The following is a 24,793-nucleotide window of genomic DNA, read 5'->3' on the forward strand; positions in this document are numbered from 1 at the left end:
AGATAGATAGATTAAAGATAGATAGATTCAAGATAGATTAAAGATAGATAGATTCAAGATAGATTAAAGATAGATAGATAGATAGACATGCAAGCATCTGTACGAATCGTCTACGTAGCAGTATGTATGTATATATGAATATGTATGTATCTATGTATATGTATGTATGTACGTACCATGTATGTACGTACGCATGCGTACGTATGGATATGCATGTTGTATGTTTACATATATAGATATGTATGAACATGTATATATATGTATGTACGTATGTATGACTCTGCATGCGTAGGCAGTAGTAGAATGTGGTCACTGAGCTATAAGGAAAAACGTAACATGTCTGCTTTTTTAAGAGAGAGAAAAGAAAGAAAAGAATCTCACGGGGCGGATTGAAAAGTATTCTTCTGTACATCTAATACATTCATACAATTCTTATTCTTCTCTCTTCACGTGTCTATAGAAGGACATCTGCACCAAGACTTGGGGCTGTACGAACCACATAATCTTTCATATGAAAGCAAGAGAAAGAAAGAGATGCTGCCGATTCATTCAGTCAGTCTCGATACAACTGAATCGACTTACCAACGATTCCTGAGATGTATGCAAAGAGGTCAATGAAAAGCTATGAGAGAGATGAACGATAGAGAGATTAACGACGCATACATAGATAGACTAAAGATATGCAGATAGATAGACAGGCTAGAGACAGCTAGACTAATATATAGATACATAGATCAAAGATACAAAGATAGATACATCTAGGTTGACAGATAAATTGAGAAAGATACATGAATGGATAGCGTAACGGGAGACCAAACAAGAGAGGCGAATGAAAGACAGTAAGGAGATAGATTCACGAGAGATAAATAAACTACAATGGAGTAGAAACAGAGAGAGTGAGTTATCCCTAAAGATGAAGAAGATATAAGAGAAGTCCCATAAGATACCTTTGAGAAGCTGAAGCCAGTTGGGAGGTATCTGACGCCTACAGATCAGCCAGTCAGGAATCTTCTGATAGGAGACATCTAAAGATGTCTGCTGACTGTTGAGAGAAGTAGAGAAAGATGAAGCAAACATCTTGAAACAGAAGGTCTTAGCTTTTCTTCTTCTTCAAGAGAGAGAAAAGAGTTGAATGGATGCCTTTCAGAGGAAAAGGGACACAACGAGGGAGGCGAACGAAAAGAAAGAAGGAGAGAGACAGAAAGAAAGAAAGAAAGAGACAGAAAGAAAGAAAGAAAAGAGAGAAAGAAGGGTGTGTGAAGGTGAGGTGTATCTTGCTTGTTTTCAGACTTTAAGAGAAGTGATACAACTTAGAATGTCTATACTTCTTGATCTCCTTGTTTCTCCCGCTCTTGATGAGCGATAGGCAGAGAGAGGTCTTTTCCCTTCCCCCTTGTTGAAGAAGAAGAGTCTTTTTATCTGGAGAGAGAGAGATTCTACGTGGATATGAATAGGCATATACCTACCGACGAAAACACCATCTTTTCTTTTTCTCCGCTCTATGCAACACTCCTCGTCTTATATACCAACTGCTAATACTATACGAGGCTATATACACATTCGTAAGAAGATTCCTTAGCAAAGAACAGTACAAAGATACGCCTCTCTGCCTTCTTGTTGAAGTCGCCGGGAGAGAAGAAGAAACGGGCTAGATGAGAGTTGAAGGAGAGATAGAGACAACTAACTTGAGTCGAGTGACACTGACGATGGAGTGGATATACAAGAAAGATAGGAAAGAAGAGAAAGGAGCATGCAAGTGATAAAGAGGACGGATGATCACAAGAAGATCCCGCCGAGAGAGAGGAAAGCAAACCGGACAAAGAAAAGAAAGACGATGAATTCTTCTCCAATAGAAAAGCATCTACAGTCCTCTCCCGGGACTATCCATTCGATGTTTTCCCCCTAAACGAATGAAGAGAATCCTTGAAGAAGAAAGAGAGAAAAGTTGAAGGGGTCGTCGCCTCTCTTCTTTTCTCCTCACCCACCGCCAAAGAAAAGAGACAGGCAGACAAGAGCTAGAGAAAAACCGCCTTGTTGGTTTCTCTCGCTTTTCTCTTTCTCTTTCTTCAAATCCCAAGGAGAAAAGCGCGAAGAAAGAGAGACTGCAGAGTAAAAGAGAGAAAGGACGAAAGCCGTTCGGCAACAAGAGAGAATGACGGGAGATATCTCTCAAAGACTTAATGGGATTGTGGCCGTCGGAAGAAGAAAGTTTTACGTCAGTAACCAGAGCTCCCTCCTCCGACACCAGACTAGCTGTCTCTTTCTTTCTGTATTCTCTTTCGAGGAAAGAAGGAAGAAAAGACTGTCTTAAATGCAAGAGACAGGAGAAGAAGAAGGAAAGATGGATGCCAAAATACAAAACAAAACAAACGAAAGAGAGATACATGAATGGGTTGGCTGGCTGAATGAGTCTGACGAGGATAAGGATGATGATGAAGGGAAACTAGACTCTTGAGTCTGTTTCTCTGCGTTTCTTGAATGCATGCGCATGCAACTAGGACAAAAGAGCCGACAAGGTGTCTCCTACGGAAGGCAGAAAGCCTCGAGATGATTCGCGGCCGATGAGACGAACCGAGACGACGAAGAGTTTCTTTGGAATAGGAGGAAGCGTGTTGTCTGTTTTCTCGAGGAAAGAAGGGAGAATGGTGTTCAGGTTTGCTAGCGCATCCTCTTTATCATTAAGCCGAACGGTCAGAGAGATCGTCATATCATGAAATGATCACGTTTACAGGCAAACGAAACAAACCTACAACGATCTGTTATAGATAGATAGATGTGGTTGCTCTCTTCACTGGCCCTCGTTCTACCTGCAACTGGCAGCGCTGTATGTTGGCTTCTCCAGCAGCGTTTCGAACTCCGACAACGGCTTTCCTTGCGGTGTTCCACTGCACGACACTTCCGTTATAGAAACGAAAGCAAACCAGAGCGGTTTCTCCTTGTTTCAGACGGTCAGCGGAGAACCACTGGCTGGAGGGGACGTACACCTCAACTCTCCTATGAGAGCCGCTAACTGCGTCCCCTGTGTCAACAGAAACAGCCGGGCTTAGGGGCTGACCGAATCAGTGATCCTTCCCAGTTCATTGTCGAAAGACTATATACTCTCAGCCTCTCTAGCGCGTTCAGTATCTTTCCGGGACTGTAACGCCTGCTAGGTACGGTGCTTCTAGCTACAGCTTGCGACGTCACAATAGGCGTTGACTGGCTGGCTAGTAGCCGAGTGAACATAGTCCGCGTGGCAAGCATAACATACGCCTACGATAAAAATGCGTCTGGATGATATGTGTCTATCGTGACCACTGATAAGCTTTCTCACGCACAGGCCTGTGACTGTAGATGTATGGTCGACACGTCAAAACGGAAGACGAGAAACCTGGCGTATCCTCCTACTCTTTTCTGCACTCGAGATCATCAACCACACGTATCGCCGCATATGTACTCATACACGCAGATACATAGAGAGACACACAGATAGATGCATACCTACGCAACATGGGGAGACACGTGGGCTGGTGAAAGAGAGATGGAGACACCGTGGATGAGGAGATCGACTTACTGTATGTACGTGCTATCGCTGCTGGGAGCTTGCTTGAATGTGAGCAAGACCTTTTCTTCGGATGAAATGTCGACTGACAGATAGCTAGATAGATACAAAGAGAGTATGATGAAGGAAGTGGTACATCTTGACTTGCCATACAGACAGATAGAAATAGGCAGCTGAAGAGAGGGAAAAAGGTCCGTGTTTACAGAGCAAAGTCCAGTTAGACTGGTCGTTTGACGCCTCCCCTGCCGCGAGCAACCGATTTTGAGAGTATTGCTACATCTCCATATGTATATAGAGAATCCGTATATACATTCGTATCTATATATACTTATGTATCAGTAGGAAGCATCTGTCTTATCTTCTTCTTCTTCTGCAACGAAAGGCAAAGGAGTACGTGTGGAATCGTGTGCTCCTCTCTGTGTAGGCAAGCAGAGAAGAGAGTTCTTTACAGATGCCCATTTAAGGTGATGAATATAGACTTTATGATGTAAACCGCATGGTTGTTTACGCATGCAGTTCACCTTGGAGACGGAAAGACAGGAGATGTTGTGTGACATTCTCCCGTCTTCTCTCCCTCTGGCTTTCCTTGACTTCTTACTAATCTCTTGTCCTCGCCTGACCTCCAGCGGTGCAGATTTTCTATCATCTTCGTCGTAGACGGACTGTGTGGGGGGCGGACGACTTCGCTCCCTTTGTCTTCTGTACATGAAACCGTAGAGGGCCATATACTTAGATACGTGGATGTAAGTATGAAGACGACGCATGTAGGCATGTGTGCCCTAGTACGCCTGCGCCTATAGGATGTGTGGAGATGTAGAGGGAGAAGAGCTTATATAGACCATTCTATAAAGATTCTTCTCCCTGTTCCTCTCCAGTCTTTGTGTTTTAGTAGATGAGACCTGGCACGGAGCAGCTTAAGACAAACACAACATTCAGCCAATGCCCGCCGATGTGATGAAAGCTTTCTCTTTCTTTCTTCTTTCTTTCCTTTTCTTTCTTTGTATGTATTTATCTATCTTGTCTGTCTCTTCATGCTTATCTCTCAGGAAGGTCTGTCGATTCTTGTATCAGTCTCTCTCTCTCTGAAAGGAAAGTAAGTAAAGCAAACCACTAATGTTGAGAACTCGTGAAGACAGAGAAATACGACCGGGTTCCTTTATTGTCTTATCTCTTCAAGCCTTATATATAGATACTCTTCTGTCTTTTATATACTGCTCTCCTACAACGACACCTCTCTTCTTTTCTCTTCGTTCCCCTCCGCAATGAACGAACGATCCGACAGGTCAATAGAAGGAGACAGAGCGGGGGGGGGAGAACAAGAGAATTGAAAGCGTGGCTTTGGTTTCGTGCGAGGAAGAAGCGGAGGAATAAGAAAAGATCAAAAAGAGAAAGGAAGGCTTAGCATTAGTCTAACCAAGGAAATCTTCCCTTGAGCGCCTGAAGGTGACATGTATACATAGATAGATTTCTGTATTTCTGAAGTGAGAGGAAGCAGGAGAGAGAGTCGTATACAGATCTACATGCAGAAATACAGATTCATTCGGCTAACATCTATATAGATGGACATGATATATGTGTATGTATGCATGATATAGATAGATAGCTCGGTGGGTCTACCTTCTTAGGAAGATAGCGACAGGAGTATGTTGCAATGCCTTGAGACCCGAGCACTGCAATTTGTCAGGAAAGAGAGAAAGAAAGAAGAAGCAGGTGTATGTACAGTGTCTTTTCTCCTAGACATCCTCCTTCATCGTCTTTCATAATGAATGGCATCATCTTCTCATTCTAAGAACTTTCTCTCGTCACGCAGACAAGCAAAAGGAGAAAAATTTCCCTTCAGCGAAAAAGTCACCATGCGTAACTGCGGAGAGAAAAGACACTTCTCTCTTTCTCACTCTTTCTCTTTCACTCTTTCTTTCTTTCTTTCACTTTCACTTTCTTCCTTTCTTATTGGAGAGAAGGGACCGAAGGGGAAGATGACGAGGAGAGTTCACAGAGAGAGAGAGAGCTGCTTCGGCGCCCTTCAAGATCGGAGACGTCATCCATCTTGTATACTTGGACTATTCCTTTTCTTCCTTCTATTTCAAATGTATTTGGTGCATCTTCGACCTCTTCCTGTTCTCCTTCTTTCTCTTCTTCTTCATTAGACCAGCCCCCCCCATCTTCACGTTTTCTCCCTTCTTCCACCATCTCTTCTCTCCGTCTCTCTTCATTCCTTTGTCTCCATTCTCTTCTTTCTTGTTCTCGCTGGTCGTCTTTTTCGACCTCTTTCTCTCTCTCATCTTCTTTGAGTAGGGCTGATGATACTGTTCTATTTCCTTCACAAACTTCTTCTTCTTCTTTTGCTTCGCCTCGGTTATCTGCCTGTTGAATCTTTCGACTATCACTACTACTACTACTACCACTACTACTGCTACTCTTACATGGTTCGTCAGAGCTCTTTCCTCTTCCTCGTGTTCTTCTTGTCCTTCTCTCCTTTCTCTCTTCCCTTTCTTCTTCTTCCTTCTTCTGTTCTTTCTCTCGTGTAGATGAAGCATCATCGCGTGAAGTAGAAGAAGGAAGCAGAGAAGAAGAAGAGGAAGAGGAAAGATGCTTATGACAGGGCGAATGACTACGGGGGCTGGTGTGATCCAAAGCTCTTTCTAGCGACCCGCATAAAGCCGCTAAGATCTGTCGAGCGAAGGCCTGTTCACGACGAACTTCGTACAGTGACACTCCTAACGTGGAGATTTGCTGTTGAAGCTCTACCAGATATTCTTCTGTCTTCTCCTTCTCCGTCAGCTGATAGCTAGAACTCTTCTTCTTCGTCTTCTTCTTTTCGCTATTACTCCTCCTCCTCCTCCTACCCGTTACGACTCCCTTTCCACAGGGACCATCTTCATTAGTCTGGTCCTCCTCCTCTTCCTCCTCGTCATCGTCATGATAGAAAGCGTCTTCTTCTTTTTCTTCTCCGTTCTTCTTCACCTCTATCTCCTGTTCTTCTTCTTCGTTTTCCCTCGTCACTCTTCTTTCTCTCTTCTTCTTCTTCTCTTTCTTGCTCTCCTCTTCCGTCCCTGTACACTGCGAAGTGGAGATTTCTCTACATGTTGGGGTATAAGAGCTTCTTCTTGAAGGGAGAAAGGAGGTATCTGACGGCAAAGATGAAGGTTGATCTATATATGACTTAGTTGTAACCCTTTCTTTTCTTCTGGTTCGTCTTCTTTCTGTTAAGTGTCCTGATGCTGTTGGCTTCCTCTCTTTCTCATCTTCTGATCCATGATGAGAAGGAGAAATGTCTTTCTTCTCTCTCTTGTTCTTCTTCTTCATGCTCTTCTTCTCTTTCTCATTCTCACTGCTCTTCAGCACCATTGAATTTTGGCACAACATAATCCTCAGAAGTCCGTCCCGGGAGGCCAAACAGCCAGAGCTCTTCATATTCTCAACCTCCTTCGAGCAACTCTCTCTTCTTTTTTCTTCTTTTCTTGTCTTCTCTTCATCTCCCCCAATGCCATCTCTCTCTTCTTCTTCTTCTTCATCCTCTACCTCACTCCTACCACTACTTCTACTACGACTATCACGACTCCTTACTTCTTCTTCTTCTCTATCTTCCTTGGGCCCCTGCAGTCGCTGTGGAGAACGTGAAGAGTGCTGGGGAGATGGATGGGGAGCTACGAGACTCTCCAGAGAATGACGCGACGAGAGATAAGGGCGAAGAGAAGGAGATGAAGAAGAAGAGGAAGAAGAGGAAGAAGATTCACGTAATGTATGACAGGCAGATGTAGGAGCGGTGCTTGTGATACTATTATTCCCTTCGCCACCTCCGTCCCATAAAGAAGAAGAAGACGAAGAGACGGAAGATCGACGGGGTGACGCAAATCCTTTCTTCTCTTTCATCGATGACGGAGCACGTCTCTCTCTATCGAACTCTTCCTTTTCTTCTTCTTCAACCTCCTCTTCATGACTTTGCACCGACTTCTTCTCTCTATCCTCCTTCTTCAGTTTCTTCATCTTCTTCATCTCTTCCGTTGCTTCTTTCTTTCCTAGTTCATCATCATCTTCTTCAGAACATGGTCCACTGTCATGTCTCTTCTTCGTCTTGTTCTTCTTCTCCTCCTCCTTTTCCTCGTCAGAAGAAGATTCTCCTTCCTTCTCTTTCTCTCCATCTTCTTCTGTCTCTTTCTCTCTCTCTGCTGTCTCATCAGAGAGCGAGAGAGAAGCCGTCGGACGATAAGGTCCTGCACCTTCACACTGTTGATTCGAGGAGGTAGCGTTTTGTCTTTCTATTTTCTTCTTCTTCTTCTTCTTCTTCTCTTTGTTCTTTTCTTCAAGGTGGTGTTGTCGAAGAGAAGAGGAAGAAGCAGACGAGACAGAATGCCCTAGATACCTCACGCTCGGGCTAGACGAAGAAGACGACAAGGAGGAGAGCAGATGATGACTAGGATGAAAAGAAGAAGGTGATGTATACGATGGACGAGGAGGTCCTGAGGAGAAAAGAAAGATCGAGAGGAGCCCAGACAAAGATACCATTGCATGCGAAGTCTTTAGGTGTCTACTCCCTATCCTCGTCTATGAAGATAGAAAGAAGGACACGTTCTATCTCTCCTCACTGTACGAAGGGAGATATATAGATAGGTATACATACAAGCTAAACCTCGAGAATCTTGTAAGTCTGGTAGATCGGAAGAGAAACAGGCAGGTCTATCAAGTGACAGATTCGCACATACACAGAGACAGACAGATAGATAGATAGACGATACCTGGCTATCGTGATGTGAAGTGGAAAGCTATGCTGAAGAGGAGAAGATAGGTATCGTATGGTAGGTGTGCAAGCAAGGGAAGAGACGAGGAGATGGATAAGGAAAATAGAGTATATGTCTGTTTCTGTAGGTGTGACAAAATAGAGCAAGACACACCTGATAGATATTTGAACCGTCTCCAATGACTTGTCTAGGCATATATGTCAACGAGAGTATGCACTCAAAGGAAGAAGATTCCATACATACAAAGACTACTACTGTATCGATGTGGAGAGACAATCGAGAGATCGAGAAAAGATAGATTAGCTAGACAAAATCAAGATAGCTAGAGAGGTAGGTACGTCTCGACAGCTTTCTGTGACCCCCCCCTCCCCTAGATATTCCTATCTGAACATTTATGCACGTATACAAACTGAATATCTATCTATCTATCTTTGATCTATCTATCTATCTATTGATATATCGATCTCTATATTCCGCTTGCCTCCTCTCCACCCTGTATCCGTGTGATACTATATATGCATGCAGATGAAATCCATACATGTCTCTCATTACATACACCTGTCTCTGTTTCTCGATACCAGGAAATGCATCTGTCCGTCAAGGGAGGCATAAACTATTTCTCACGTGTTCTATTGCTAGAGAAACCCAGGTGTTTGGGGCTCTCTAATAGCTGATACTTTCTTCTTCTTCTCCTCTCTGTCATGCTGCTCGCCTTCGACCGCTTGAAAGAACGATCGACTCCTCTCGGTCTTACAAACCCTAAGAATCGAGAGGATGAGGAGGTCGAAAAGGGCTTCTCCCTATCACTCCTACTTTTTCCTCTGTTGCAGGCATCTAGAAGTCTTTGCTCGAGACGAGACACAACTGCCTCTGCTGCAGCTGTAGCTACAGCTGAGGTGTCTGGAGTAGCCCATCTTGTACTAGTAGGTCTCTGAGAAGATAAAGAGAGAAAATGTTCTGCCTCTTGACGGTCTAAAGATGAGATGAAATCCTTCTTCTTCTTATCATCTACATCTACCTTCGTCGCTTCTCCTTCTAGTATCCTCTCCTCTCGTGCCATACCCTCTCTTGGGTTCTCTTTCTCTCTCTCTTTTTCTTCTTCGATCCTCGGCTCTTGTATTGCAGAGCCTATCTCCTCTTCTCTTGAAGCTTCTCTCTGGAAAGAAAGATCACGAGCGACAAACAAGACAGGAGAGGTTTACGCGTGTTACTATCTACGTCTGCTCGGTCTAGATATACCACATATAGAGATGCATGTGTGTTTCATGTAGAATCGATGTGGATCATATACATGTAGCTGTTTCGTATGTAAACCTACATCTACTCATACATGTTCGTTCACACATAGAGAAGGAAAGGTCGATCATTCTTATCGTCAAACAAGCAGTAAGTGAAAGCGCCTACGCATTCATATTGGTCTAATATACGTATTCGTATACAAGCCCCATGTACATATCTATATACAGATGATATATGTGATGCATGCGTGCTATGTATGTTGCAGACACACAGGCGCATAATGAGAAAATAGCCAAGAAGCGAGGAGAGTTCTGTAAAGTTTTCTCCATCACCCCTCACACACATAGACCACCACCTATATGCAGACATCGATGGACGTACCTCTGTAAGGAAATACACCTCGAGCCAGTAGACGGCTTCTCTGTAGCAACCGTCTTAACACATACACGCAGGCTCTAACTATCTATCGCTAATCTATCTATCTATCTATCGCTAATCTATCTATATAACTATCTATGTATAATTCGTTTGTCTGTCTCCGATGTATGTTTAATGCATGTATCTCGATATTTCACTTTCACTCTCTACATTATTGTTTCGGTCCCTTTGAGATTCCCCCTCTTTTCTCTTTCTTTCTCTTGTGAAGGTAGTTTCTTCTGTCTTTCCCTTACTATCTCTCCTTCTCCTCTACCGCATCTTCTCTTTTCATCGACCGTGGAGCTTGTCTGTTGCTGCCTGTCCTTCTGCTTTTTATGTGAATTCTCCTTCTCTTTCTCCCCTCTCTCAGAACTTGCCTCCTCTTCTTCTTTTTCGCCCTCCTTCTCCTTTGATCTTTCTTCGGTGCATGCACCTTTCGGCGTCTTCTTCTTCTTCATGCCCTCCAAGACTCTTTCAAGTAAGAAAGAGAGATCTGCATCATCCTCGTCTTCACTCTTATTCTCTCCTCCCCCTAGGAGATCGCCTAACGGATTTCTCTCAGCAGAAATCTCTTCTTCTTCTTCTTGAAGAGCTTGCTTCAGAGCTCGAAGAAAGGTATGTTGAAGTGATGCTAGTAATCCTGTATGGCTATGTCGTCGATCCTTCTCTCTTGTAACACTATCTCCTTCTCCTTCTTCTTCTATCGCATGCGTTTCTTTATCAGGATCACCACTGTCGCTGCATGCAGTCGGTCTCCTATTCTTACTCTTGGAAGTCTCCGTCATTCTAATGCACTTCACATGACCGTTGACGCTTTCTTCTCGAGAAGACAATAGCAGATAAGGCATCTTTTCTTCTTCCTCTTCTTCTCTTCTTCCTTCATGACATTCTTCCTCTTTTCCTTTCCTACTATGGTCGCCTTCTTCCTCTTCTTTATCATCTCTTCTACGAGGAGTCGTTAAGCAAGAACTCTTTTTCTTCTTGTTCATCTTATTCGTTCCATCTCCCTCTCTCCCTGTTGATCTTTCACTCTTATCTGATACGCGGACGACAGCATAAGAATAAGAAGATGATGAGGGTTCTTCCTGTTCATTTCTTCTTTCACGTCCCTCTGTATCACTTCTCTTAGAGTACGGAGAGATAGCAGTTGTATTAATGGCTCGATTGTCTCTATCACTATGCAGATAAGGAGAAGAAGATGACGAGGAGGAGATCGACTTCAATACCCCCTGAGATTCCCTAAGAGACAAAACACGAGGAGACGAAGAAGAGCAACCTGTTCTCCCGACAGTATCATCATCTTCTTCTTCCTCTTCTTCTTCTTGTTGCTGCTGTCTGGTCTTCTTCATTCCCCTTCTCCTCTCCGTCATCTCGTCAAGATAGAGAGAAGAGTTTCCGAGACAACTCCTATCAGTAGCCATGGACTCTCGTCGGATGGGAGGAGGCTCCTTCTTCATGTAGCGATGTCTTGGACTATAGCCTGCAAGGACGGAGTCTTTTCTTATATCGTCTAGCCCATGGGCAGGATAGTAAGCAGTCATCGCTTCAACCGCTGCGCGAAACGTTGAGGAATGAAGAGGAGATGACGCCGACAATGAATGAGGCCTACGAGGGGACGAAGCTGGCGAGATACAACAAGGGCAAAAAGAAGGAGGAGGAGGACAGCAGGCAGGAGAAGATAGTGGCGAGAGAGATGAACGAGAGGTCTTTGGTATGTGGCTTTCTCCTCCTTCTCTTCTTAAAGAAGAAGTCTTTTCATCTCTACAAGAAGAAGATGATGCTGGAGGCGGTGAAGATCTTTGATAGGAAGACTCGTATTTTTGAAGAGGGAGTGGAGGTGATATAGTGTTAGGCGGATAGTGATACGAAGAGGAGATGATAGAAGCACTGCTGCAAGTACTACTGCGACGATGGTCGTGTCTTCTATGAGAGGGTCGACGTCTCTCCAGAGAGGTCGAGTGTTGATTTGGATCATCATAGAAAAGCAGTCTCTCTTCTTCTTGAGTTCGATCGGATGGGTGGGGGTAGGAGGATGGCGACGGGAAGGTATCGAAAGAAGAAGAATAAGGAGGAGGAGGAAGATGAGGAGGAGAAGCCCGGGGAGAAGAAGAAGAAGAGATGAATGAACTTTCTTCTTCTGGTGCTGCTGCTGCGAGATTTCCTTCATGATGACGGCATAAAGTCCGAAGATACTGTTTACCTGAAGAAGAGGGTGGTAGGGTGATGGACATTGTAGGAATAGACGATGCTTGATTCGGAGGAAGATGAAGCCGTGAAGACTGTTGAAGAGGTCGTGAGAAAGACTGCTGAGAAGAAGAGAAGAAAGGCGAAGAAAAAGATGAAGAAGACAAGGAAGGCGAAGCTGTCCATGACGATGACGATAGCGCGAAACCCCCCCCTCGAGCAGAACCTACTGGGACCATCTGTCCCTTCATACCTTCTCTTCTCTCATCTTGTTCTTCTCCTCCTCCTCCTCTCCTCTGACTGGTAACTCTTTCATTCTTGTCCATGTGATGATGGAGGGCGATCTCCGTGATACTTTCTCTCCGTCGATGAGAAGCTCTCTCATCTCTGTGAACGGAAAGGCCGGGTGGTGGTGGTGCGCGAGGCGACTCAGGGGAGGGGGGGAGCAAGGCCGCTGTATTGAGAGGAGGGACAACTAAAGGACGTACAAAGCTCTTACACCACCGGGGAGAACATGTGAATGAGGTAGAAGAAGAGGATGACGATGAGGTCATAAAAGGAGAAGAAGAAGAAAGGATCGCATTCCTAGGAGTCTTTCTGGTGTGGAGGTGAGGAGGATGAGAGGAAGAAAGAAGAGATGAACATTCTGCGTTCTCTGCAAGAGGAAGAAGATCAGGAGACCTCGGGAGAGAAGAAGAAGAAGAATGACGATCATGGTCACGATGATGTGAGCTATCAGGATGACTGTGGAGAGAACACGACGGACAGATAGAACACATCGAACTTCTTCTTGTTCTCATGACACCTTCTTCTTCTTCTTCAGTGGCGTGGTCTCTCGGAGGAGACGGAGACGAGGGTAGTAGAAAAGACGGCTGTTGTATCTCTCCTCGTGCCGTGGGCAGGTAGAGAGAAGTCTTCGAGGGATAGACTTCTGGAGAGAGAAGAGACGGATCAGCCATAGCAGGCGCAGTACGAAAAGTAGCGGTGAGGCTCCTAGGAGAACAAGAGGAAGAAGAAGAAGGAGGGAGAGGATGAGAGGGAAGATTACGAAGACGAGCATCTTGATGAGGAAGAGAAGAAGACGTGACCGGGCAAGAAGAGGAGGGGAGAGAAGCATGCTGCTGGAGAGAAGCACGAGGAAGAAGTGAAAGAGAGGGAGGAGCCCCCACAGGACATCGAGGAGAAGCGTGACAGGACGGACAGATACAGGTATCGACAGCAGGCCCTCTCACTATACATTCAGGATGAGAAGAAGAGGATGATGAAGATATAGAAGGAAGAGGAAGAGAAGAAGAAGAAGGCCTTGGAGAGGGGGTAGCCGGCCTAAGAACCCGGGCGAAACGCTTGGGTGGAGAAGGTCGACGGATAGGCGGAGGTAGAGGGCCAGGCTCTGCACCTGTGGAGCAAGAGGAAGATGAATGAAAAGAGAGACAGGCAAAAGATGAAACATGTGAGAGAAGATCAAGGAAGATATGAGTGTCTTCTGTTGGGAAAAAAGATAGAATACTCAGAAAGGAGAGAAGAGATGTTGAACGAGAAGAGAGAACAGGACAAGTGCAGAATGAATGGTAGGATCAAGATATCTACATACATATGTATATACAAAGAGAGACTTCATTTTGAAATCTTGAACGAAAGAAAGAGAAGAGCTGAAAAGGATGAAAGAAAGATGATGTACCGCTCTTCTCACTTCCCCCTCTACTTGTATACCTCAAGTATGTATCTCTCTCTATCTTCTCGTAGAACGCCCGAGAGAGAGAGAGGGGTAGATGACTTGCCTATCATCCACGCAGAACATATCGCTGAGCTTTCTATCGTTAATCGATCTATCTATGTAGAGAGGTCTACAGTGATCTTCCTACACATACATCCATACATATTCATACATAGGTAACCCCGTCATCATCCTTTCACAGATCGATGTCCAATACGGTATGCCTGCCTCGCGTCTATACATGTATGGTAACTAACTCCACATGTATATGCCTGTATAGCTACATATGGATAGATATGCATGTATGTGTCTCCTATCATACCGAATGTATCGAAGACTTGTAGAGGTTCATTTCCAAGTTGGAGAATTCTGTCTCCTTGGTGTCCACGTATACTTTCCCACTTTTTGATAGCTTCGAGCTCGCCTCTCATAACTGCCCCGCAGCATCTTATCTCGTTTCTCATTCCTTCATCGCCTAGTACTAAGCGTGACGCAGAAGGCATAATGAGAGAAGAAGGCGGCGAACTCCGTCCTACACTCCCTCTTCTTGGCTTGCTAGAAACCCCGTTTCTCTTTCCATCTATTCCTATCGCAAGGCTTGCTTGTTCCTCATCTTCTTCGTTCGCCTTCTCGTCGTCTTCGTAAGAATTCCGTCGAGGTCTTAGCGTTGGTCCTTGACAACTTTCTTCTCGATCACTTCTTCGGACTTTGTATCCTTCTCCTGTATGAGAAAGAGAAGAAGAAGAGAGATCTTCTTCTTGCTCTTCTCCTCCATGCTGATGCGGGGGAGGCTGCTCCGATGAAGAAGAGGAGAAAGAAGCAGGCCTTCGACAAGCTTTACATAGAGGAGCATCTCGATTGCATATAAGAAACTTATATCGAATAGTGGAGTAAGCAGGAAGAAGAACAGGCTTCTGCGTGTGCCATAGAGGAAAGGTCTCTGGAGACGTCACTAGGCGCACACGATGAGAGAAGGACCACTTGCCTAACGACGAGGAACTCCCTAACACACAAACTTGCTCGCCTAGGAAAAGAAAGAGAACGAAGACACCAACAGAAAGATAGAAAGAATTCAGAGAAACAGAAAAGACCGAAGGAAAAGGACATGGATTCATGCAACAGAAGGCATAGAGAGATATGGAGTTTTGATGCAACGACGTGTGTATCTATCTTCAATCTATCTATTCAAGAATGACCTGGGAGAATTACCAGATGATAGAGAGAGCGGCCACCTGGGAGGGGGGGAAGCGGTGTGTGTGAGTGAGGTGTATGTACACTCCAAGGGGCGTGTTTCTTTTTTCTGTTCATCAAAACATTCTTTCCTTCTTTCTTCATTATCATCATCTTTCCATGATGTCTTTCTCTCCTGTCTTTCTTTCACAAGATAAGGCAGACTTCTCTTTTTAGAAGCTCCTATTATCGGCAGATGAGAGATACAAAGACAACGATATGAAGACAAAGTCCAACTGCCCTCGTCCGACTATTGTGATGTCCCTACATATATATGAACAGATCCACGTGAAGTGTATATGTATATAGATGAAGTGTCTATCTATTAATCTATCTATCTTTAATCTATGTTGTGTACATATATGTCTATGTGCATGTATGTACCTATCCAGGGAAACCTCATGTTCGTTTGAACAGATCGTTGTGTGAGAGACGAAGGCCATTGTCTTCCCGTGACACCCGAAGAGGTGTATGTACACCCTGTCACACGAACACACGATCTCCCTCTACTCAAGGAGTTCCGTAGAACTCTTAGATACATGTACCCGTACATCAAACATACACGCCTCTACACATCTCTGCTTGTCTTTATGTACGTAGGTGTCTCTGTGTCTCTCCGTATACATGCGACGTACGATGACACGTAGAGAATAGTAACTCGCTCTCTCCTTATGAGACGAGAGAGAGGGGGGAAACTTATGAAAAGAGAAGAGAAGATCGAAAGCGAACTTACCCAGAGACGTATTCGTACAATGGCAATGGAAGCTCACAGGACAGAAGAGATCTCCTTCTCCCATGAAGGAAGATGAAGACGAAGAATCTCCCATCTTAATTATTCTTCTTCTTCTTCTCGGCTCTATTCAACTTTACAATCTCATGTGTCTGGTGTAGATACATACGAACACATGTGTATTGTGAAAGGAGGGAGAGAGGGTTTGAAGGTGTCGATACACCTCATACATCCGACCATTTACAAAGTTTTGATAGGAGGAAGATGGTGAGAAGGACGATGGGAACTGGTGGCCTCGTTCTTTTTTTCTCGAGGCTTTTTTCTTTTGCCCTATCTTCTCCCTCTTCATTTAAAAGAACACGGTATCACATACACAGCCTCCTGGTATCATAGATGTGTGGTCCTTGGGAAGATCGGTTTAGATAGAATGAAAGAAGGAATAATTATGTCTCTCTCATTGTCTGCGAACTTGTCCTCGATACGATGGCATGACTTCCATGTCCTTGGTGTACGTACAGGTACAAGAAGGGAGAAGAGAGAGAAAACAACATACATAAAACGTAGTCAAGAAATCTCCATACACATTCTTCTAGGGTGTATGTACACCTCTGTTGAGTGCCGTTTCAGACGCCCCTGTACACAATGGCGAGGAGATCCTGGAAATCGAGGAGTTGAAAAGAATCGCAACGAAGATAGCAGAAGACGCCTTCAGTCTGAAGATGTACAGACATCGGAGCTCTTCCTCTTACATTTGACAAGAGGTCTCTGGTGTGCAGACAACACCTGAAAGGTCTCGTAGAAAGATTGGGCACCTGTTCTTTGTCTGGTGTACATACACCGGAAATCTTCCCAAGATACAAAGGTTTTTGATGTCTGAGAGGAAGAAGGAGGGCGGAATAAGCGCGCGAGCCTCTATTACCCCCCGGAGGACGTCCAGAAGCTCTACTGATATGAACGAGTGTGTGCTATAGAGAGACGTAAGCTTCATTCACTCGATGAGAGAGTGTTTATTTCAAGGGAAGAAAGGACTTGGACTTGAGAGCCTTGGAGAAACGACGCTGAGAATCCCTGAAAAGGAGATCTTTATGACAGGAAAGGACGTTCCCTAGGGTTCCTAACTTGCAACTCCACACAAGATTGGGAGTCCAGGTGTACATACACCTCATCGGTGGCTGGGCCACGGGTCATGAAACAAGGAGAAAGAGCAGAGGCCGCTTTTACGCTAAGAGCCGTGTAAAGGAAAAGCTTGGTGTTCTGGAAGATAGAAGAGCTCTTTGAATTCGTACAACTTCTACACCATTATGATCTTCACTGTCATCTTAGTGAAAAAAGAGGAGAAAGAAGGAATGCAGATACAGCCAGCCAGAAGACTCTGGAGAGAAAAAGGATCATCAGCGTTTGAATAGATAAGACGCTGTGTTGACTCCTTTGCCTTGAGACTGGAAGACTTCCCTTTTGTCGCCCTTTCTGGAACGTGTTTGGAGTGTACATACACCTGGGAAATGACAACACCTCAACGCGCGGCAAGACAGTTAGTTGTTCGTGTCGGCTGCGTGAGAAAGTAATTTCTCGCTGGCAGCGCCGCCGACTCACTCACACAACCTGAGAAGGAAAAGCAGCTTGATGAATGCTTGCTGTGTCACGCACGAAACCATTCATACACCCTGAGAGAGAATGTCTGGAAATGACGTAGGAAGGAAAAGGGAAGGCAAAACTTGGCTCAAACAGCTCGAAATCTCTTCAGGTTTCGCGATGAAGATGAAGAGAAGCAGGAGGCGGAGGAGGAGGAGCTACTTCCAACCGCCGTAGCGCAAAGCAAAGCGCGAGAAGCCTGCCCCCTGCGCTTCTTCCTCCCCCTGCTAGTACGACTGCTTCCTGGTCGTGATGCCTCCTCGCTAGATGGCGATAGGTAGGTAGGTAGGAAGAACATAGCGGCGCGTGACTTCTCTGTGGCTTTCTTGCATTTTCACACTCCATGATATCTCCGTAGGAAACAATCTTTCAAATTAGACATTTCAACTACCTCGACTTCAAGAAAAAGACGCAAAAAACAGACTCACACACAGTTCCTCGTCCACCTACCGTCTCCTGTACGTACACTCGCCTCCCCCCGTAGCGGACGAGCTCTCCTGACGATCCTTCCTTCTCACAGCCAACCCGTCCGACCTCTCTCTCTCCCCGCTACGGCTGTTTCTACTCATCCTACTATACCGAAGGTAGATGAATCTAGACTGCAAGTTCAGAACCAACACTCTCTCTCTCTTGTTGCTTTGCCTCTCCTTCTTCATATCCATCGCCGCCCCCTTCTCAAACAGCCACCACCTCCCTCGCCACGTGCTCTTTGATGTGGTCCAGTTTAGTACGCAGATAGGTAGGTGGGGTATAAAAAGCTTCATTTTGAGAGATATGCGTTAAAGATAGCGTTACTTTTCTTCCTCTCTTCCTTAGCGAGAGAGACAAGTGGGGAGATGCTTCTTTAAGAGAGAACCCTCTTCAACTTGTTGGTCGTTTCTCCTGTGTGATGATGTCCCTCCTCCTCGTAGAACGCCTCGCCACGGACGATCCTATTTTAAGCCAAGTTACTTTACGCGTGTGTGTTTGCTTTCGGTGGGTAACGCGGTCTTCTTGCTTCCCGCTCTCTTGCTCTTCTTATCGAAGAAGAGAATGTGAGAAAAAAAGAGAGAGTGAAAGCTCTGGAAGACTTCAAACAGAATGCCTATATTTCTTGTTACGGTCTTTAGCCGATGTGAGTGTTCTTTGTGTGAGAAGGAATGAAAGGAAATTATCTTTATTCTCTTACCGACTTTAGGGGGTGTTTACTTCTTTGGGTTTCTTCTTCCTCCTCCTCTTTTTCTTCTTAGACCTCTATTTCTCTTTCTCTTCTCCCCCTCATCATCAAACACACTTCTCGTTAACAAAGAGGAGGAAAGAAATGACCATCTCTCTATTCCCCTGTCTTCCGTAACAAGTCGTTCCACCCTTTCTTTTTTCTCCCACTTTAGAAGAGAAAGGGGGTGGTTTCTCAGTGAGTTGCAGAGAAGAAGAGGAATCGAAAAGGAGAAAGAATCGATATGTTCTATTCCACTGAATGGAGTGAGAAGAAGATATTCGGCTCTCTCTTCCCTTTACGTCTTCTTTCTTCTTTCGTAGAGTTCTTTGTCTTGTCTTTCTTTCTTGAGTAAGAGAAATGCGAAAGTAGTCTCTCTCCCTTTCCCCCCTCCCCGCCCCGCTCACTTTCTTTTTCTCTTTCTTCCAAAGAAAGATAACTTCCCGCTTTTCTCTTATATGAAGAGAAAGGAGATAAGTCTTTTTAGGGGGCTTCCTGGTAGCTCCTCTTTCAATCGCCAGTTCCCCCCCCCTCCACCCCCGCGAAGAATTCATTCATCTCTTTCTCTTCTCTGTGAGCTTGCTCCTAGACTTCTCTTCTTTCGCCACTTCTCTCCCACTATGAACAATACACCCTTCATCTCTCCTCTCCCTCTCCAACTTTCCTCTCTTTCCCTTTCTTCTCTCCATCTTCGTTTCTCTTTTCTTGTCATCTGCCTTTTTCCTCTTCTTCCGGAATGACTAAGTCTCGACCCTTCTCTTCTTCATTCCTCTTATCTCCTCGCCATTCCTATCTTCTCTCTTTACAGGAAGAGGAGAAGAAAGAAAAGAGATAAGAAAGAACGCGGCAACCACCCTTGTCTTCGTCATGGCAGGATGGAGCTTTGGAGGGGGGACACCTGGAGCAGCACCCCTCGGAGGAGCTTCTTCTTCTTCTACCCCGTGGGGCGGGGGCTTCTCTAATCCTGGAGGTAGTACCACCTCTCTTCTTCCTTCTTCCTCCTCCTCCTTCTTTACAGGAGGAAATTTCACATCATCTGCACCACAGACGTCTTCTCAGTTTCTTCAACAGCCCCAGAGTCTCTTTGGAAGTAATCCTCTTCAGAATTCCACGTCGTCGTTATCTTCTCCTTTCTCTTCTTCATTGCAGACAGGAGGAGGGACATCTTTCTTTGGATCGAATCAAGGAGGCCTAGGAGGAGTCTCGAGAACAACGGGAAGTTTCTTCGGCAGCACCACCCTAGGCCAGTCAACCAACCATGTGACCTCAGGTGTATGTACACCTCAAGTCGGAGGAGGAGGAGGGACAGTTATAGCACCAGGTGGTGGATTCAGTTCTTTTGCCTCTTCTTCTTCTGCTTCTCCATTTGGTTCAACTGGACTCAATACAGCCAACAAAGGAAGTTTCTTTGGGGGTGCTAGCGGAGGCATAGGAGGACAAGGAGGGAGTTTCTTCTCTTCTTCTTCGCTCTTCTCAAAGACAGGAGGAGGAGGCGAAGGATCGATTCCTAATGCCTCCCATTCTACAGGAGATGGAGGTGGCGGGAGCATGCAATTACAAGGAGGAGGGATAGGCGGCAGTAGTTGTAAAGATGTAGACGAGAAAAAGCTTCCGAGGACATTAGGAGAAGGTCTTTTAGAATCTTGGAAGTTTCTTATTTCAGGGGGAAAGTCTGCGGTCTGGCCATTCTCGAGTATGTCTTTCTCTCTCTTCATCTTTCTTCGCATTCTATCTGTCCTTGTCTTTTCTTGGTCATTCTCTCACTCGACTCATGGAGATATTTTCTAGGCGAGGCTCTACATACATCTAGACATAGACACATGCATGCTGGGGGTAGAGAAGATAAAGCGTATGTAGGGGTCTATAGATGTATATACATGTAGAGAGAGGTAGATAGATTTCTAGGTATGTGTGTAAAATGAGAAAAGATTTGATAGAGGGTATGATGATAGGGTATGGAGTAAGAAGAAAAGACCATACGATAAAGATTGCAGGGGGTGTATATACACCACCTTGAGATAGGCACTTTGTCTATGACGGAAAACTTATTATACGCCGCTCTACATGCGGCCTGTGGGGGTGTATATACACTATCTACATGGAATAGCAGTATTACAGAGAGTCGGGTCTCTACCTTTCTTTCTTGTTTTCTTCACTGTTGCGAGATTTCCAAAAGTAAAACACCTGAGAAAGACTCTCCCCCTTTCTCTTTTTCTCAATCTCCCTTAGAAGCACCATTTAACACCTCGGCAACTTGACAGATCTCTTTATCTCCTGAACTTCCTTCGAAGATATATATATGTATATATCTCTCTCTCTTTTCTCCATCTCTTCTTATCCCTCATTGTGTGGTCATCGAGGCTTTTTCTACTCTATTCTACTTAGCAGGGGGTGTGTTCCTCATACGAATACCATATATAAGAGCTCCATACACTTATCTAGAATCTACGTGTATACATGTATGCTATAGATACCTGTATATGTAGTATAGACGCCCTCGTAGATTATCTATCGATCTATCTATAGAGAGAGAGACAGGCAGATGTATATATGTGCGTGTCTCTGTCTCTTTATATGTATGTAGTTTTCTTGTTCTTCTTGTTGTATGTTTCATTTTCATGTGTCCGTGACTAGAGTCCCCGCAAAAAGAGAAGATTCATTAGTTTTCCATCATCCCCCCTTCTCTCATCATCTTCATCTACACTTTCTTCTCGATTCAATCCATGACGTTCTTTCTCCCGCTCTCTCTTGTTTCTTTTCTTTCTATCTTTCCTTCATTCACTCTTTCTTCTTCTTTTTCATTCTTTCTTCTTGATGTGTGGGCTGTCTCCTAGGTGTGGGGTCGTCTTTCGAGGGAGCTTCGTTCCAAGGCCTCGACCTCAGCATCGACGAGCATCGGGCCCTATTCTATCAACGCGACAATCGAAGTGAATGGCCTGCACTTCAAGAATTTCTCTAGTAAGTGTCTCTTCTCAGCTATGCCAGGTGGTGTATAGACACCACCATGGCACGTCATCTATATGACTGTTGGAATTCCGATCTTCATCATCTTCTTTCTCTTCTTTGCACTTCGTTAGAGAGATGTGACGAAGAGTCTTCTCTTCCTTGGAAATTTCGTTCCTGTGGTGCAACTGAAGAGAGACAGATCTATTCAAGATAGATGGATTTGATATAGATAGAGTGAAGAAAGATCTCTCTTTACGTTCCTCTTCTCCTGTTCAGTAGGGGAGTGTACCAAGATGTAGTGGTAGGTAGGGGTCATGCTGTCCTTGATGGGTGGTGTCAGGTGTACATACACCTGAATGAATGAGTTGTGTCTCCAGGGTCTTAACCTTAATGAAAACATCTTGGGGTATTTCGCGTAGCTCAAGCCAAGCTGAGGCCGCAGTCATGCGGTCGGGAGGTTGTGTTGGTCTTTCTTTCTCATTTTTATGGCTAGGGGGGCCACGCAATCTCTACAGCTGCCTATCTACGCCAAACTAAACACCTTCTCTCTCTTCTTCTCTTTCTCCTCTCTCTCTTTCTCTTTCTTACTTCGCGCGATCCAAGGGCCGATATCGCAACGTATCATGCTGATCATTCGGTAGTTCATTCGCGCTACATATACATGTACATTATTTCTATGTACGTCTATATATTTGTGTAGATCTATATACATGTGTAGGGGTGTCTCTCTTCTTTGCTGTGTATGTTGAGTTGAAAGCGTATGCATAGCGGGAGGTGTTCTTTCTTGTCTCTAGTGCTTCATATGTAGATCAACATGAAAAGAACACCTAACGTCGTTGCAGAGACTCTTCATACATACCAACCTGTGTATAGAGAAAACGCGTCAATTCGTTCTCTCCAATGTATCTATCTATCCCTCTATCTTCAATTTCTCCATCTTTAATCTGTCTCTCTTTGCTCTATCTCTTTATCTCTCTTGAGTGTATGTGTGTATGCGGTTTTGCGAATATCTTTGGTCTGAAGAGTGAACAGAGGTCAGGAGGGGAAGTGCTTCTCCTCTTCTGTGATGTCTGTAGGTTTGTGAATGAAGAGACGGGCTCGACAGGGGTATACTCGGAGATGGACAGCCCAGGATAGCCATAGGTAGAGGCTCAGCTCCCCATACACTCAACACCCCTAGAGCGCACATGTCGTTGCATCTCCTTTCTTTCTCACTCTTTCTTTGTCTGCTTGTTTTTCTTTCTTTCTTTCTCTTTTTCTTTGAAGCACGAAGCAACTTGAGGAGATTCATAAGTTTTACCACCTTGTCAAGCAAAGAGCGGAAGCGGAGAAGTTACCCTTCAATGCTCCTCTTCCCTCCTCCGACTTTTTTCTTCCCCATCGATCTTTACAGCAATATCAGCAGGAGAATCCGAACGCCTCCCCTACTGCCCTTTCTCTCTCTGGGGCATCTCCCATCCATCAGACAGGTGCACCACTTGGGGCCTCGTCCCCTATGCTAGCCGGCGGAGGGGGAGAACAAGGGGGAAGCTCTTCTTCTCTCTTTTCTTCTTCTTCTTCGCTTTCTTTGGGGAATGTTGGAGGAGGAGATTCCTCGATGTTTTCGCAGAACCAAGGGGGGGGAGGAGAAGAAGAAAAGAAGAAGAACAACTCGATGGAGCAACAGGCACGCATACATCAAGCATTCCTATCGGATCATTTCGAGGTAACTTCATGATTAACACCCCTACACTAAACTCTTTCTCTCCTTCTCTCTTTCCCTCGCTTTCTTTCTTTCTTTCTTAGTGTGTCATTCGTTGTTTCGTTGCAGAGATGATGAGAATGACGGTCCGTCATTGAACAGAGACTGGAGATGTGGTCAGCTAGTGTATGTACACCACCGGTTTTTGTCACTCCTGACTCTTCTTCTTCTTCTTCATTTTCAACACATTTAACCACGCGATCATGCTGGCTGACGATTTTCTCCTCTCTTCATTAAAGATGAGGAGAGAAAGAGAATAATAAGCACGGATGACAAGCAAGGAATCTCTGAGAAAAAGGACATACACAGGAAAGAAAAGCGTAGAGAGAGATGTATGTCTACATGAGTATGTCTGTACCTATGTCTGAACTTGTGTATGTGTAGATCTCTGTATATAGGTCATACATGCCTGAGATTAGCTTCTTGTTTGGAGGTAGACTTGCTATGTATATCTCATACTTGAGACATATCTAGATTCTTCTGTATATCTAGGTGTATGTACACCTGAGCTTGCACTATGTTGTTTTTGTTCCTTTTCTTGTTCTTCCTCCTAGGCTGGACAGATCCCCGACGTCCCCCCTCCACGAGAGTTATGCTGCTAGGCCTGTCTATCACCTGAACTGCTCTTTCTCCTCATACACCTAGGATATGTTGATGCCGTCATACCAAAAATAAGAAGAGAGATAATGAGAAGAATGAGAAGGAGAATCACTGCCCCTGATAGCAGTTGCAGGAGGGAGAGGAGGAGTATATACACCTCAGAAGCCTATGGAAAGAACAAAAGAATCTTGGTGAAACAGATTGCTCCTCCTTTGTTCTCCTTTTCTTCTCTCCGTTTGACGTACATACACCTCAGCGAGAGAGAGAGAAAGAAAGAAACATCTCTTTCTCTCTCTTGCCCTCTATCGTCAGGGGTATATGTGTAAATCTTACATGTCTATTTATCTATATCTATTTATCTATATGGGCTTGATAGTGATGGTATTGATAGGAGTTGAATATGAATGAAGTTTTGTTTCTGTGGGTCGTCTTATATTCGAAGAAGAAGAAGACTGACGAGGTTATGAGACGATGAAAAGGAGGAGAGAAGGGGTCTCCATGGCAGATCTGTCTCTACCTCCTGATCTACCGGTCGATCCATTTCTTCTCTCGTTGCTCTCTTATTTCTTTTCTCCTTTCCATCTTTTTTCTTTCTTCTTAAGAAAAGGGGCCACTTTTCTGAGCTACGTATTCGTTGTTTAGTATCTGTACAGCATATAAGATATGCCTGCGTAGATATATGGCTTCAACACGTTGCTCCTTTATGTACATTGGTGCGTCCATCCTTTCCTTTCTGTTTTGTCTGTCTGTATGTGTCGAGATCTCTATCTGTAGTCAAGTGTTTCTTCTTTTGTCAACTTGTTAAAAAAGAAATCTCTCATCTTCAGAAGCAGCAAGTCTTCTCTCTCTCTCGCTCTCTCTCTTTAGATCATCATGAGGATGATA

General features: G+C 44.7%; 3 protein-coding genes across 3 annotated transcripts in view; 1 reads left to right on the top strand and 2 right to left on the bottom strand.

Annotated features, from left to right (window-relative positions):
* Positions 1–2,357, bottom strand: part of CSUI_003329 (cdk5 regulatory subunit-associated protein 3) — a gene marked incomplete at its 3' end in the record, with an annotated part of 6,864 nt that extends 4,507 nt beyond the window's left edge. The window contains exon 1 of the mRNA XM_068063527.1: positions 948–2,357. Coding sequence (XP_067924494.1) covers positions 948–1,077 — 130 coding nt within the window. The remainder of the gene's footprint in view (positions 1–947) is intronic.
* Positions 2,358–4,732: 2,375 nt separating this feature from the next.
* CSUI_003330 (starch binding domain-containing protein) lies at positions 4,733–18,139 on the bottom strand. The gene is made up of 5 exons (XM_068063528.1): positions 15,798–18,139; positions 14,157–14,858; positions 10,191–13,603; positions 8,905–9,436; positions 4,733–8,001 (listed from the first exon to the last, which is right to left on the bottom strand). Exons 1-5 carry the CDS (start codon positions 15,889–15,891, stop codon positions 5,489–5,491), a joined length of 7,254 nt encoding a protein of 2,417 aa, XP_067924495.1. The 5' UTR covers positions 15,892–18,139; the 3' UTR covers positions 4,733–5,488.
* Positions 18,014–24,763, top strand: CSUI_003331 (nucleoporin fg repeat-containing protein). The gene is made up of 4 exons (XM_068063529.1): positions 18,014–20,314; positions 21,456–21,579; positions 22,834–23,272; positions 23,863–24,763. Exons 1-4 carry the CDS (start codon positions 19,489–19,491, stop codon positions 23,908–23,910), a joined length of 1,437 nt encoding a protein of 478 aa, XP_067924496.1. The 5' UTR covers positions 18,014–19,488; the 3' UTR covers positions 23,911–24,763.
* Positions 24,764–24,793: the final 30 nt, after the last annotated feature.

Source organism: Cystoisospora suis, assembly GCF_002600585.1.
Source record: "Cystoisospora suis strain Wien I chromosome Unknown contig_1459, whole genome shotgun sequence".
NCBI lineage: Eukaryota > Apicomplexa > Conoidasida > Eucoccidiorida > Sarcocystidae > Cystoisospora > Cystoisospora suis.

Excerpts from the sequence above, each read along its gene's own strand:
- CSUI_003331 (XM_068063529.1), top strand. The coding sequence starts at position 19,489 with ATGGCAGGATGGAGCTTTGGAGGGGGGACACCTGGAGCAGCACCCCTC. Across the intron at positions 20,315-21,455 it reads TGCGGTCTGGCCATTCTCGA|GTGTGGGGTCGTCTTTCGAG; the intron begins GTATGTCTTTCT and ends GCTGTCTCCTAG. Across the intron at positions 21,580-22,833 it reads GCACTTCAAGAATTTCTCTA|CACGAAGCAACTTGAGGAGA; the intron begins GTAAGTGTCTCT and ends TTTTCTTTGAAG.
- CSUI_003330 (XM_068063528.1), bottom strand. The coding sequence starts at position 15,891 with ATGGGAGATTCTTCGTCTTCATCTTCCTTCATGGGAGAAGGAGATCTC. Across the intron at positions 14,859-15,797 it reads TTGTACGAATACGTCTCTGG|GCGAGCAAGTTTGTGTGTTA; the intron begins GTAAGTTCGCTT and ends TTCTTTTCCTAG. Across the intron at positions 8,002-8,904 it reads TTTCTCTAGCAATAGAACAC|GACCTCCTCGTCCATCGTAT; the intron begins GTGAGAAATAGT and ends TTTTCTCCTCAG.